The following is a 15,288-nucleotide window of genomic DNA, read 5'->3' as shown; positions in this document are numbered from 1 at the left end:
TCAAGATAATTTATCCATATATATTATTCAGGGAATTCTTACAGACTTCAAGGCTTGATTTCTCAGATCAATACGTCATTGGGTAAAGAATTCCATTCCTTTATTGTGCACAGGCAAAAAAAGAGTACTTTTGGTATATGAAGATATATTTTCATGGCCGATCTACCGCTTTCAAACAAAAGCAAATTTCGACCAACTAATCTTGCGTTTTGTGCTATCGTCCATTTAACGCAACACAACCCTTGTCTGTTTAGTAATGTGTCCAGTAAAAAATATTGTAACAGGCAAAGGTCAAAGGAAACAATACACGCGAAATGCTGTCAATCAGGTTTGCCATCTTTTTCATTCTTTTGTTTTTCGTGTTCTCTTGTATTTCGCAATTATCCAACGATATCTTGTCAACTTTGATGTCCTTAAGACCCATTTCAAGGTCTTCTCCATTCCCCATATAAGCATGGCCATTGGGCTTCTTGCTACTTCTATCATTAGTCTCGGAGCCAGACAGTGATTTGGATTTGGGGATCTAAAAGATTGGAAGAATAGAATGAGCAATCAACAACGGCATGGTGACAATTAAGATAATGATGACGATGATGATATTGATGACAACGACCTTGTCATGATAACTGTGATAGCCATGTTGACGACGATGACAATGATGACGCTTTACGATAATGTAAATTATCACGAAGAAGTCATCGTGAATAATCGGGTAAAGTTGGTAATAATATGAATAATGGCGATGATGATGACGACGAGAGAGATGGTAATCACGATGATAATGATGACAACGACTGTCAGTAATCAAGTAAACTGCTCCTGGGGACGACAATGGTCATAATGATGACGACGACAATGATGATGATGACGAAGATAATGATGATGACGAAGACGATGTTGGTGATGACGATGACAATAATGATAAACCTCACTAAATGACTTCGTCAACGACGAGGTAAACATGAATTGAAGCATCAACAAGTACACCTTATCAAAAGCCCATGATAAGGAGCTTGCCTCTCCCATACAAGCCCTATGAGTCAAACTTGGCACCTATCTTTCTATTTTTAGAACGACCCTAGTTCTTCGGCTCTCCACGCTCTGTTTAGAATGGATAATAACAATAAACTTATTGTCAAACGGAGACAAAAATAGCAAGACCAATATATGCAAATTGTGCAAGTTGATGCAAATTGATGTAAATGTGAGTCTCCTGCTGAAGGGTTAGTTCTAAAAATAGAAAGATACGCGCAAAGGTGGACTTAAGGATACAGAGTACATGGAGGCGCCTCTTCATTCGTTCCTGACCGTACTTCACAAAAACTGCGTTACCTTGCGGCTTATATTTCCATCCTTTTTGGTCGCTTTCTTTATGAGTATATACACGGTCGTGGATTCAATCAAAGACAGGAACACGAAACTGAAGGATACAAGCAGGTACCAATCCAATGTCTTTGCATAGCTGACTTGAGGCAAGTTACTATTCACAGATCCAAGGAGGAACATGATGGTCAGAATTGTGGTGATACCCAGAGCCATTCTGTTGCCGATGTCATCTTTTTCCATCCAGAAGGCGATCCAGCTTAGCATCACAAGAAACATATCCGGTAAGTAGATCTGAATGAGAAAGTAACCAAGGCGTCTTTGAAACGAAAAGGTGACAGTTATTGTTGAGTAATTCCCTAGCAACGGAAATGAAAAAAACGTATGTCAGCATTTATGTTCCCTTGATAGGCTAAATAAACCCCCCCCCCTTTTTTTCTTTCTTTTTTTGGACGCGCCACAAGGATGAACGTGACTTCGGATCCAGACCTAAGCGACATAATGGAACATGAATTTCTGTTGTTTTTAATACAATGTGTTAGCTCATGTGACCAAAAGCCATATTTGCATACTACAAGAAAAGGAAAACTTTTCAGTAAAATAGAGTTCAATAGGCCACATCGGAAAATACCATAACAGTCTTTGTTTGCCCCCCCCCCCCCCCCTTTCTCCCCAAAAAAAAATTTGCATAAGCATTGTTTCCATTTTATTCCAAATTTTTAGGGACAAACAAAGAGTATTATGGTATTTTCCGAAGTGGCCTATTCCCAGAAGCATATTTCATTCCTCCAACATGGCCGCTGCTTCTTTATTTCAATGGCTGACGTGACGTCAGTAAAAATACTCCATAACGTGTGCCGTTATTCTTATCTTTTTAAGTCTTAAACCCATGTAACAAAGATAAGAATTCCAACCGTCATTTCTTTTGTTTCTACAGCTCGAAGATAATCACGGAAATGCTCAAACGAATAAATAAGCCTAGGATGATTTTGAACCCAGACAGACAAACGGACAATAAACAGAAAAACAAGTTACCGCGAAAATACCTACCAACGGCATAAACGCTTACATCAGATGATAACTTGAATCCTTTGTATTCAAACTGAGCCATTTCCTTGCTTCCAACTCCAACTTCTTCCGGAATCCATTCGTACATAATTTGATCAGCAGTATAGGCGTCTATCGTGATAGAGATACAGAAATCCTCACTCGATACAAGTTATCTCCTTTCTCATTTACCAGCTTACAATTTCCTTCGTCGTATCTCACAACAATTGTGGGAAACCCATTCTTCGACACCTCAGCGCCAGTAATGTTCTCGGGTCGGGACATTCGCCACCTAACCGAGTCCCAGAGCCTCAGTCTTTTAGCAAAATGGTACAGCGGTGATAAACGTGGTAAACCAATGCATTTTTTATACACTTGACGTTTGGTATGCGGCCGGCTGGGCAACTATGTATAGACACCTTACTATAAGAATATATAAGTAGTTTTCAAACATTGCAACAGTATCAGCCTATTGAGGAATTTTTAAATCTTTTCCGGAATTTTTGTCTTAATTATTAACAAACATTTCGACTGAAACCATCAGTCTTTATCAATGAAGTTTGTCACGAGAAAAATTCCTCACTTGAACTGAATCTGGATGAACAACAACATTCACTATCAGTATCAGCCTAGCATACCAAACGTCAAGTGTTTATAAAATCCGTTGTTTTACTTTGTTTATCACCGTGGCCGCTTTTTTTCTTCTATTATTAGCTAAGATGGTCTAAGAACAAGAGTTTAAGGCCCTGCCACACATATCCGAAGATTTCTTAATTAATCCGCATCTTTTTCTTTGCGGACTCGCCTTCCTTCCAGACGTATCCGGCGAATGCGACATGGGAATCCGCAACTTTCTGACTTTCGCTGTCCAGATTGGAAAGTTTTCAAACGCAAACAATTTTGAGTCGTGGAGGCATTCTCTTCAAAATGGAACTACGGTCCGCCAACTCGGTGCTGTTGGCCTGTAGGCCTTTTTGAATGTTGTTTGATCTGTCGTAACAGTGGTTTGTTTATGCTTATCATTGTTTGTGTTCATCCAATTTAATGCATAGATCGTTGCATGGCATTGCAATCTTTAGTTATAAAAGTTTATTAAGAACACGTTTAATATGTCATTGAATAGGTTATCAAGTGAAGCTATGATCTTCGCAGTTAGGAACGCAATTTTTACAATTGCTTAGAGAAGCCTGAGAAATTCAGGACTTCAACGAGGTTTGAACCCGTGACCTCGCGATTCCGGGTTCAAACCCCGGGTTCAAACCCTGTTGTAGTCCTGAATTTTTCAGGCTTCTCTAAGCAATTGTAAAAATTGCGTCCCTAACTGCGAAGATCATAGCTTCACTTGATTTCACATCCACAGTTCATATATGATTCATTTCATATACCATTTCATCATTGAATAGGTTATGTCGAAGAATTCGTGATCAAACCGTGAGACGTAATTGGACAAAGATTATATTTGGATATACTATTTCTATAATAACATGCCATAGAAACCCACGCCATGCCTTAAAATTCACTATCTCCTACTGAATGACTGATATTTTAGTCAGTCACGCAGAGAGAAAGAGAGAGAGAGAGAGGGGATCTACTGCGAGTCTCCTGGACCTAACTCGACCCATGCCATAGAGGAGTCATTATTTTCCGCGTCAATTAAATTGCTAATTTTGATATTTGACAATACGTAATCAAAAAAGAAAGACCTATCAGAAGTCCATTATACTCAGAGGAGCCGATCTCTCTCATTCGGCCTTGGTCCATCAATTTAGGGTATCATTTCAATTTTTAAGACAGGTCCCGCGAAATGATGACCAATCAGATTAGGTCTGATGACCACAACGCCTCTGATTGGTCTGCAATCAAGTAGACGCGCGAGGGATTGCTAACGCAAAAATTAAAAAAGACTTTAGCCGTTCTCGTGCTAAATTTAAAATAGCAGTAAGCTTCCTGAGAAGATATAATACAGTAAAATGATGGGCAGCATTCCATCGCAGATCAACACATCTAGGTTGTGGACTTCTTAGAAGGGGTGTGTGAATTGTAAGCTCCAAAGTTGGTTCGTGACCTCCTATTGAGCGCGGGAAGGTGACAATGTCAGCTAAAGTCACAATTTGTCAGGTTTTTAAATTCGTTTTTCGAGCACGCAGGAGTCTTCTTTAATTATTGAAATGATCCTCTTCATTAAATTAAACTACCTACTACTTACAGCTTCCAAATTCGAGATGACACGTCTGTGAGTCTAATGGGTAATCTTCTAGATTCATAACGCAAGAAGCGAGTATGACAGCTCTGAAATGAAATCAACGATGAAGTGAATGTATAGCAATTATAATAATAATACGAGGAACTGATCCTCGTACTTACTAAGACAATTTGGGAAACCATGCAATTTTGATGAAGAAATCAGTGAAAATAGGGCGGATTTGGCCAGATGCTTGTGACCTTTTGGCTATAAGTCTTAAAGGAATCCTTTACTTTAACAAAGATAACTTTACACCACAGAAAATAATATAGTTACAGTTACAATTGTTTGAGATTGTTTGTATCCAAAGGAAATGAATTACAGAATTAGCCAGTATCAAAAATATCGTAATAGAGGTTTTGCACGGCAGCCATATATTGGGACAATAGATTCTTTTTCCTATGGGAAAAAATGTTCTTTCTAATGCAAAACATTTTCATTGTTCCTGCCATGCAACATGGCTGCCGTGCAAAACCTCTACTCTCTTTGTTTGTCCCTCCACAATTTTGCATAAGCGTTGTTTCCAGTTTTTCTTGGGACCATTGTAAGTCCCAAGATAAAATAAAAGCAATGCTTATGCAAAATTTTAGAGGGGCAAACAAAAAGTGTTATGGCATTTTTGATACTGGCTAATTGCTTGTTCACATTCGTTTTCACATTTCCCGGGTGCCGCCATCTTGGAAAATTGTCCCGTGTTACAATTGCTCTGTTGTTACAAAACACAAGCTATTTGTATCAGGACAATAGAGGAAACGTGACACGTTACAATTATTACGGAGCTTAGAGTACGCAAGGACAACGACGACGATGACCACTACTTCGAGAACGCCATGAAAAAATAGGGAGCTTAAGCAACGACAACAGCGACCGCAACGAGAACGTCATGTCAAAATATAAATTCACGTTTATGTAATCACTTCGTGACTATTTATTATGAAAAGGGTGTCGTATTTTCTAAAAAGGACACTGCATGGTCGGAACGGCGGTTAACTTAGGGGATAAAATGAAAATTTATCCTCAAGTGCTGACTTTTTTCATAAAGCCTCAAATTTGGCTATTTCACGTTGTTGTTTTGCAGACGAGCATTCTCGTCACCAGAGCCTCGGGTCGACCCAACGCTCTGGGAAAATCTATTTAGAAGAACATGCGCTGTAAGGTTCTTATAGCCAAAAATTGGCTATTTGAACCTCACTGCGCCTGCTCACTCCTCGAGCTAAAACGAATGCACCAATTAGAGACGCTTTTGACTGTTCTTCGCGAAAACCAATGAGAAGACACTTTGTTTGAGGGTTCCCCAGTGCTCTTCTCTCCCTCAGTCAAGAGAAGAGCTCTGGGGTCGAGATTGGCAGACGACGGCAAAAACATGCAAATTTGTGACATTTTCGTTGCTGTCAACTTCGTCATTGCTTACGCCCCGCACGTGCGTTTGACATGTTGGCGCGTTCCTTCGCCGTTCTCGAGCTGACAGCAGGGAGTTTAAAGCACTGGCTAAACTATCGAACGAAGTTGGATTCAACGCTCCAACGTAACTTTGTTCGCTTCGACATTGTTCGACTATTTGGCCGCCCATGTTGAAAGATGTTCGTCCAACATGTTTTGTTCGATCAAGTGTTCGATGGAATCTCTTTTGATCAAACAGCAAATCCAACAATCACTGAAAAATTCTGCTTGACGTAACAATGTTACAGTGTTTTGCCGCTCTTCCAACAAAGTTGTCTCCTGAATCGAGTCTCGTCCGCGCTGCTAGCCAATCGCGAATCGCTATCAGCCTTATTTTCAAGCCTACAGTAGGCTTCTAGCATCATTTGCAACAAAGAAGACGGACACATCGTGGTTGTTGATGTCGTTGATCAACAGCCAGAACCCTTTATCGGCGAGTATGAAGCAAGGCCAAGTCCGAGGGACACTTTTTAAAAAGTCCCGTTTATCATGATCACTCTCTTTGGGGATGTCTGGCTCGATAGCGTTTAAAATTTCTGCAAATTGATCGCGGCTCGTTCTCATCACCTCCTATACGTGGATGTATCTTGCAGTGAACATAGCCTTTTCTACTCGTTCTCTTAAATCCTTCTTAGGGCTTTTCCTCGTTTGAATCGAAATTGAAAGGTCGTAAGTTGGCCTCTTGTTCGGGAGCACTCGGATTTTTCCGATCATCCCCATTCGCTAAGTGGTAGAGCTGCCGAATTCGTAATCGGAAGGTCATAGGTTCGACTGCTGCAAAGGAGCACTCGGATTTTTTTCCGAGTATGCCCGAGTCACCATGTCAGGAAGTGATAGAGGTGAACAGGTGAATTCTTAGCCCTTTGACTTTCAGGATTGATCAATATGTAAATTCACCTCTCACTTTCAATACACTGTCAGGTAGACAAGTATTGAGAATGAAGATTATTATCAGTGCAAGGGAAGGATCCTAATATAACAGCAAATTCTCATGACCAGCCAAGGAAGAAAGGTATGGAAGTAGTTAGGAGAATGAACTTTCAGATCATGTGAGTCAAATGGTTGAGGACGCAGGTGAGACTGAAAAGGGAAGAGAAGAGAGATGAGAGACGAACTGAAGAAGCAGAAGAAAGGAGGGTAAATTAAACGTAGTATTGGAGTTGGTCTTTAGACGTGTAGATGAATTGATAAAGCGTTTGTGATTCAGCCGATAGTCTCACATTCCCATTTCGAGCTTACCAAGTTGTGATAATTTTTTCTTACCCAATGCTCAGCACCATGTCACCACTGGGCCTGATTTTTACGGAGCTGTGCAGCTCTTCAACTGGGATCATCAGATTCGATTCACGTGCATTGTAGCAGTATGGATCTGGTTTCCATATCTTACTGATATCTCTTCCTCTTAGGATTTGTGTTCGGTTTGACTTGCCAGCCAAGCGTAAATCTGTCCAATATTGGCGGAAGTAAGCGTGTACCTTGTATTCCTGAAGTAAAACAATAACGGATCTCGCTTGTCATCCCTATAATTACTAAGAGGTGCATAAATAGGGGGATCTTTGGAGAAGGCTTAGTAATAATAACCATAATAATCATCATCATCGTCATCATCATAACAATGACAATGATGATGGTGATAACAATAATAATAATAATAATAATAATAATAATAATCGTTTTTTTCCCCAAAGAGCTGATTATTGTTTGCTCAGGTAAAGGACCGAACAAGTGATCGAAAGGTTGTTGGTTCAACAAGCGCTGGGAGTTTTATCCCAGCATCCCGGAGTCACCACTTTAAGAAAAAAAATACCTCCTATTAAACTGTTATTAGTCTTAAGCAGAAGCACGTGACCTTAAAGCGTGTAACTTGCAACTCTTTTCCTTGGAACAAAGCTGGGGATTTTAGGAAACCAATTTTATGCCCAAATATGGACAAAAATAAGATCGATGCTGTTGGAAATAGACACTCTAGCGAGTGAACTTGAACATGTCTAGTTGGATCAAGTGACAGTTAATGTCTTTGGACAAAACATGTTGTACTTACGTTCTAATTTTAGACTGTTATGTAAAAGCCTGGTTTTGATAACAATGAAAAGCCAGGCCACAAGCGACTCCTCAAAACAAAGATAGTAAAATGTATTTTAGCGTACCAAGTTAGCTTCCTCAAAGTTTCCAAACGATTCAATATAGATGCTGCTTCGGATTTTCGTAGGTGTACCTTCTTCTAAAGGGTAAAAGAAAATGACCATTATTCACTGCCTTGTTTCCGGGAGCTTGTCTCGTAGAATTTGCTCGACTTTATGATAATTCATCAGTCCCAATCGATTGTTAGCTACATGTAAGTACCTATACCTACCGAAGTTTGGGTACGTTGTACTGTCGTAGTCTTTGAAAAACATGGTTATCACTTCTCTATCACAATAAATTCTGTTGACGCAATAGGAATCAAATTAACAGTGTACCAGAGTAATGGTGATAATGATGATGACGATATTGATGACGATGACGATGATGATGATGATGACGATGGCGATGACGATGACGTTGACGATGATGATGATGATGATAATGATGATGGTGATGATGTTAAAGATGATGACGAAGATGATGATAATGAGGATGATGATGATGATAATGGTGATGATGTTGTCGACGATGTTGAAGATGATGACGTTCACGATAACGATGACGATAATGATGACGTTGGCGATGACGATGATGGTGATAACGATGAATATCTGAATGCGTTGGCATTTGCCTCTTAATCTTCTTCCTTGGTATCAAATACAAAACAGAGCAAGGCAGATTGAACATTAAAGGGATGTAGAGGATATTACACAGCGGCGCGAAGTTATGATTTTATTTCGAGTGGTGAAAACAATATTTTATAAACAAGTGCAGGGAGTGAGTAAATTATTGTTTTTCAAAAGAATAAATGAAATTCATATCTTCTAGCCAATGTATAATTTTCTTTTTATTATACAGACAGGTGTGTTTTACTCACCATTTTTCTATCAAACACCGAGCTCAAACTTTATCGCAAATTCTTGCAGCTCGGTGCAGGAATTTCCTCAATTTTTTCATTTCTTTTTCACTTGCAAGGAACTCCTTGAAGAATTTTAAGCCGTATGAAGTTTTATTCTTCGTGTTAGAATTTTGTTGTTTCTGAGAAAAAGGATTTTACGTCAGCTTTAGAGAACTTCACGAATCTATCAATCGCCATTCGGTACAACGAACTACGAAAAGGCGGGAAATGCTGTCATCAATATCCTCACTAGTGAAGATATGGAAATGTTGTTTCCTAAAAATTTTATGAGTGGTGTATTTTCCAGTAAAACACTCCTGTCTGAGAGTGAATGCACGAGACATCTAAGGACCCTTTATGTAAAACCTTCACACATTTTAGTTTCATTTTCAGTCTCCGTTTATTTGCCACAATTTTCAGTATAATCAATGACATAATTGTAATATGCCATAAAAGACATTTTGGTGCCGAAGTGGTGAAGAAGGCCATTAACACGATTAGGAACTAAATGAGCATCACTCGACGACTGACTTGCTTAAAAAGTGCAATATCAGCTTTCGTTTACTTTAGTCGGCATTATTTGGGACAGTCGACAAAAAACGTAAACGTTACGAAAACATGGGAAAAAGATTGTTTGTGTAAATAGAACGAAAACAACCTATTTCAGTATCGATAACTTAGCAGGGGTTTAATTTGTTAAAAGCAAACAGTTACATGGCCATTTTAGGACGTACCTCGCAGAAAGTTCAACATTGATCTGCACGCCGCAAAATTTCCCAATAATTTTAACCTCCATTATAAAATAGTGAGTCAACAAATTGGCAAATAAGTTTAGCGGTCGTACTTTAGAATGCTGCCCGCTACAACAGTGGTCAATTGTAGTTACGTTGAAATTAAAGCAGGGGCACCCAACGTCAATTTTCGGAAAATATCTGTTCGGAAGACGATCAGAGATCTAGAATTTTCGGAACATTTGTTGTAAAATGTCTTGCTTGCCTGCCTCTCCTAGGATTTTCGAACATCTGAAAAATGGTATAATTGCCCATTTTTAAAGGACTTTTTACCCCAAAAAGGTCACCTAGAATTTTCGGGAGCCTTTTTTCTGGCTGAAATTTTCGAAAAGGTAGGTTTTGATCCCTATAATTTGCGGATCACTAGTTTTTCAGCTAGGAAATCCGAACAGATGAAAAATTTTTAGGGGATAAAAATATGCCTATATCTACCGTCTAAATACTAGCTAAAATATGTTTAACAATGCTATGTTTAAGTAGTTTTGAACTATATTCTCGTTGGGTGCCCCTGATTAAAGAGAAACGTGTAGGGCACGGTATGTGTGCATGTAACACCAAGTGTTGCCTTCTCGTGTAAGCATAACTTTCCATTATTTTCCCTTCAATGGGCCGTTTTTCGAGCTATTGAGTGGACCCATTAACTAAACGAAATAGAGAAATGATCAATGAACGAAATGATATATGAAATGAATCAGTTACTGAACTGCAGATATGAAACCAAGTAAGGCTATGATCCTTACTTGATTTCATATCCGCAGTTCAGTATATGTTTCATATTTCATATATCATTTCCTCCATTGATTCATTCCACACGGGAAAATTAGAACCTGAAAATGACCAACCCCCAACGTCAGTGGGTTCATAGCTCAGTTGGTTAAAGCGTCGCACCGGTATTGCGAGGTTACGGGTAGAAGCCCCGTTGAAGTCCTGAAATTTTCAGGCTTCTCTACCGTGACGCAGTTGCTAAAATTGCGTCCATTACTGCGCTAATCATAGCCTTTCTTGAGGGAAATAATCCTCGCATTTTTCTTGACAATTTAAGCAATTGTCTCTTATGGACGCCTGAAAAATTAAGGTACTTACACTTCATAGCAGCACAGTAGAAGAAATAGTCGAAATCCTGCAGGCTCCATAGTCATTCTTGCGGTACAGACTAACACTAAGTAAACAAAGAGAAATGGAAATTCTTGACTTAATTGAGGAATTTGATTATCTTGAGGAGATTAGAAAGAGGCGTTTTTGAGCCACTGACAGAATCTGAAAATTAGCATTTGGGTGCCAGGACAGAACTCTCTCCTACATTGTTAAAATTGTTGTCTCCAATAATTAAAGGATACTTTAATGCTAAACAATATAATTGTGGTAGTTTCAAGACAGGTCAATTCAAAAGGAAACAGCCCACTTTAAGTGTTACATCTATTGTAAAACCGCAACGTACGACTTCATCGCCCACTCAAATCATATATTTATTCCCAGATTTATTCACAGGTTAGTGTTTGTACAGGAGCAATCAGTGGAACGTCGTATTCCTGCTTACTCGTTCTCCTCATAAGTGAAGCGCGTATCTGACATCAACGCGTAAAGAAATTTTTTGCGTGATCTTGCAATCATATCATGGACCGTCAGGAAGTCGGTTCATTGTCAGTGACGCGAGTTGTTACGTGAATGTCCGACAATTTTGTCCTTCTATTTTTGGACGGTATTTCTGGAGTTCATTCTGGCGTGCTAATCCTTTTTAATTTGGTCAAGAGAAAGCCTAAAATGCAAGACAGTAAAACACTGTAAAGTCCCGAGTTTGACCAGCTTAGAACAGAGCAAATGCGGACGGAACGAGAGTTTTTCAATTTCATCATGATGCAAAGTCCAAGAAGTTAGCTTATCATCGGTTGTTACTGGTCATTTCGTTTATCCAATCAAATAAAAGACATTGTGGTTTCGTCTTTTGCTCTTTTCGTAATTCGCACGTGCCTTGTTATGCAGTCGATACGATTCTCAGCTCCATTACCCTTACTAGCAAATATTACGTAATAGCTTCTGTGTCTATGTTTGTCAGTGTGTTTTTATTTATATTCTATATAAACTATATACACCCATAAGTGTTTTCTTTCATTCTTTCCCTTTAAAACCAAACCACCTTCCTGGTCCATCAACAGGGCCAAGTATTGGCCCTGTTTTTGTTATTTAATGCTTGTTTCTAATGTATTTTAGAGATATGTGGAGATCATGAATGACGGTTAGAGATTGAACGTCCAAGCATTTAGCCTCAAGAGAGCAAATATGACAATCGATCGAGATTCATGCAAAGGAAGTTGAACGATTAACGTTAGGAAGTCGATAACAACGAAAACAAATGCAATAAACGGAAAAAGTTTGAGAAAATGCTTTGCAGAAGTATATAAAAATAACAGTCGAAGAATTAAGGTCAGACATAACGAAGAGAAAGTTTGCAATTGATTTTTGAATAATCGTAAACCCGGGCTGTGGACTTCCATCACGGTTATCAACTTAAAATCGGCACTACTCCAAGGGATAAAGATTTCCGCTGAGTAAAATCTAAATGCAACTCGATCTGTTTCCTATAAGCTCGAATTCTTCCAGTTATATTTTTCTTAAAATACGTCATTGCTATTCATCGTACTCTCAAAGAAATTTAACTGATTTACAAAAAAAGTAATATATATATACTTTCAAGCAAGGTTTCCTCGTATTGTTTAACTCATCTGGCGAAAGCACTTCCTTTAATATCAATGACCGTTTTTATACTAGAGACGCATAATCCGTCCAGACGAATTATGCGTCTCTCATGTTATACATCTAGTGTAAAGACGGGACGAACTATATGAGACGCATAATTCGTCTTGGACGAACTTGGGCAAACATTTTCTCTGCGTCTGTTAAATTCGTCTAGTATAAAGACGGGCGCTAGGCGCATAATGCGTCGGGATGAACTTTCCAGTTTAGTGCGTCTTCGATGACGCGCTAAAATGGATTCTTCGTCCAGACGCATAATGTGTCTTGTGGCCGTCTTTACACTATGCAAATTTAACAGACGCAGAAAAAATGTTTGCCCAAGTTCGTCCCGGACGAATTAAGCGTCTCTAGCGTAAAAACGGCCAATATCAGACTTCTAAACTGCCCATGTTACAGCAGAAACTGAGGAGCAGTGCCTGAAAGTTTTGGCAAACTTGCAATTGTGGCAAACTGGATACTATGGCGACGTCTAACTATATTTAAAGCTGGACAAGAATTTGCATTTATAATTTCAAAAATACAACACAGATCAAGTTGGGTTGGCTGACAGTCACAAGTTTTTGAAACCAGTACTTACCTCCTTTTTTCTCAGAATCGAATACAAGACAGTACATGAAAGAAAATATGACAGAAAATGCATCGTACGCTGCGAGGGGTCAGTTTGGATCGAACTACGCTTCCGCAGAGAATTTCAACGTTCCTATTGGTTTTGGTTTTGGTTTCTTGCGCCATCACGAAATTAATGCATTCGCTTGTGCAAAAACTATAACGTTAACTGCTTTGATGCTCTTCGATTACTTTGCAAAGGAAACAACAGACAACTTACATCCTGTAAAGCATAATACACTAATGAGAACTAACCTTAATTGACAGAAGGTGAACACCAATCTTCCTAGCAAATACAAACCAAATTTTCTATCGTTGCGTAAAGCCGAGACGATTACTTTAGCATCAACGAAATTGTGACTGTAAATGGATTTTAAGTGTCTGTGTGGTATTTAAAACAAGACCATTATGCTATCATGCAAATTTGTTTGACCTTGAGCTTTTTGTAATGTTCAGAACAAGAGTTAAACAACCTCAGGGCGTCACCATTAACGATACATTAGTTTGCAATTTTCTGAAATCGAAATCAGTATATTGAGCTGGGATCCCTGTGATGTTTATAATGGCGACTAAAGATAGTTACTTTCAACAGAGTTAATGCATGGAGGTGGTTATGATACTCGACAAGTCTTTGTTTCATTTTCACCTCATGGTATGACGTAAGTCATGCTATGGGGTTTAGGGTTTGGGGGCGAAATTCAATTAAAAATCACTGACTCACTTTGTTAGACATTAATTTATGCATTAACGTGGATTAAACAAATGTTTCTCCCCCTCCCCGACAAGTTTACTTGTTAAAAGTCACGGTGTACGTATATTTGGGGGGTGGTACAAAGGCGGGAATATGCCGAACAACTTGGACTGATTCAAAATGGCGTCCTGTCCCTTGAAGCATGATGGTTTTTTGATTCCAAACCTGATCAAAACATACCTTTTGTGGAGCCAAAAATGGAAAGGAAATATGCTACAGAATACTCGACTGCAGGGAAATGGGCGTCTCAGTCCTAAAAGTGACGATAACATGAACGATTCGTGCGTGAAGACCCAAACACCCACGACGACGAAAACTTCGAAATGTGCTGTGTTTTGAATGCACATCACGGACTATGGGGCCTCTCGAGACTTTTGGGAACAAAGTGGTAGTTGGATGGAGGTTTAGAGTTAATTTTGGTAAACCGTGAGGTGAAGAGCCCAGCTAGGAGGACATACTTGGACGACGACGAATCGACTGGCCACAGGAAGAAAGCAGTATATTGAAATGAGCGGTTTATCATCTGGGACAAAAGGGAAGCCTTCCTCCTCCTATCATATGGCATTTTGTGTAACCTCAATAGCATTATAGAGATGAAAACACACAAAAGTGAGTGTATAATGTACATACCACATGATATAGTAGTAGCTACATGTAAATGTATGAAGTAAACTTACTACTTCTCTATCAAGGTCAAAGGATACCAATTGAAATGATGTACTGGTACATCTATTCCAATGTTTGACTGTCAAGTTTTCTTTCCTGCATATTACACATGTTGAAAAACATTGTATAGAATTTCTTCTTGTTGCTGTCATCACACTTGATGCATTTTTGAGTGAAAAATGATGATAGTGATGAAATATTCCACCAGATTAATTTATATAACAACCTTCCAAAAAAGCACTGTTAATTAGCAATACCATCTGGACTTTTTGTTTGCTTGCTTTCTACTCTGTATAGACACCCTGACATAATAACAGACTGTGAAAAAATGTATTAATTTATAACACTTTAAATGCAAGAACTATAGGGAAGTAAAATATTTTATTGATCCCCAACTTCAGTTTTATGCAACTCATAACCTTTGTTGTGGATTATAACATTTTCTTGTTTGAAATCAGGATCTTACATCACTCTTCTGCTCTGTAATCCCTCATTGATTATCAAATTTCACTTAAAAGCTCCACATACAGTCTTTTCATTATAACAAATTAGCTGGTGATTTTACCAAATCTGTGAATAATTTAGTTGCCCAAGAATTTGTCCAACTGGAAAGATTTTAAAATTCTGTCATTAATCGTAATTACCAACA

The 15,288-nt window shown here is 38.8% G+C and overlaps 1 protein-coding gene across 4 annotated transcripts; it reads right to left on the bottom strand.

Moving 5' to 3' along the window:
* LOC138011777 (gamma-aminobutyric acid receptor subunit alpha-1-like) lies at positions 1-13,905 on the bottom strand. Of its 4 annotated transcripts, none has more exons than XM_068858947.1 (9): positions 13,478-13,905; positions 10,949-11,024; positions 8,406-8,476; positions 8,200-8,273; positions 7,316-7,536; positions 4,577-4,659; positions 2,374-2,502; positions 1,333-1,682; positions 1-523 (listed from the first exon to the last, which is right to left on the bottom strand). In XM_068858947.1, the coding sequence occupies exons 2-9, from the start codon at positions 11,002-11,004 to the stop codon at positions 251-253; spliced, it is 1,257 nt and encodes a 418-aa protein (XP_068715048.1). In that variant the 5' UTR covers positions 11,005-11,024; positions 13,478-13,905; the 3' UTR covers positions 1-250. The 4 variants fall into 4 exon arrangements, with proteins under 4 accessions (XP_068715048.1, XP_068715047.1, XP_068715045.1 ...); XM_068858946.1 differs by lacking the exon at positions 13,478-13,905 and adding an exon at positions 11,403-11,616; XM_068858944.1 differs by lacking the exon at positions 13,478-13,905 and adding an exon at positions 11,118-11,151.
* Positions 13,906-15,288: the final 1,383 nt, after the last annotated feature.

The sequence above is a fragment of the Montipora foliosa genome, chromosome 7 (assembly GCF_036669935.1).
Source record: "Montipora foliosa isolate CH-2021 chromosome 7, ASM3666993v2, whole genome shotgun sequence".
Taxonomy (NCBI): domain Eukaryota; kingdom Metazoa; phylum Cnidaria; class Anthozoa; order Scleractinia; family Acroporidae; genus Montipora; species Montipora foliosa.
This window is presented reverse-complemented; position numbering and strand designations above follow the sequence as displayed.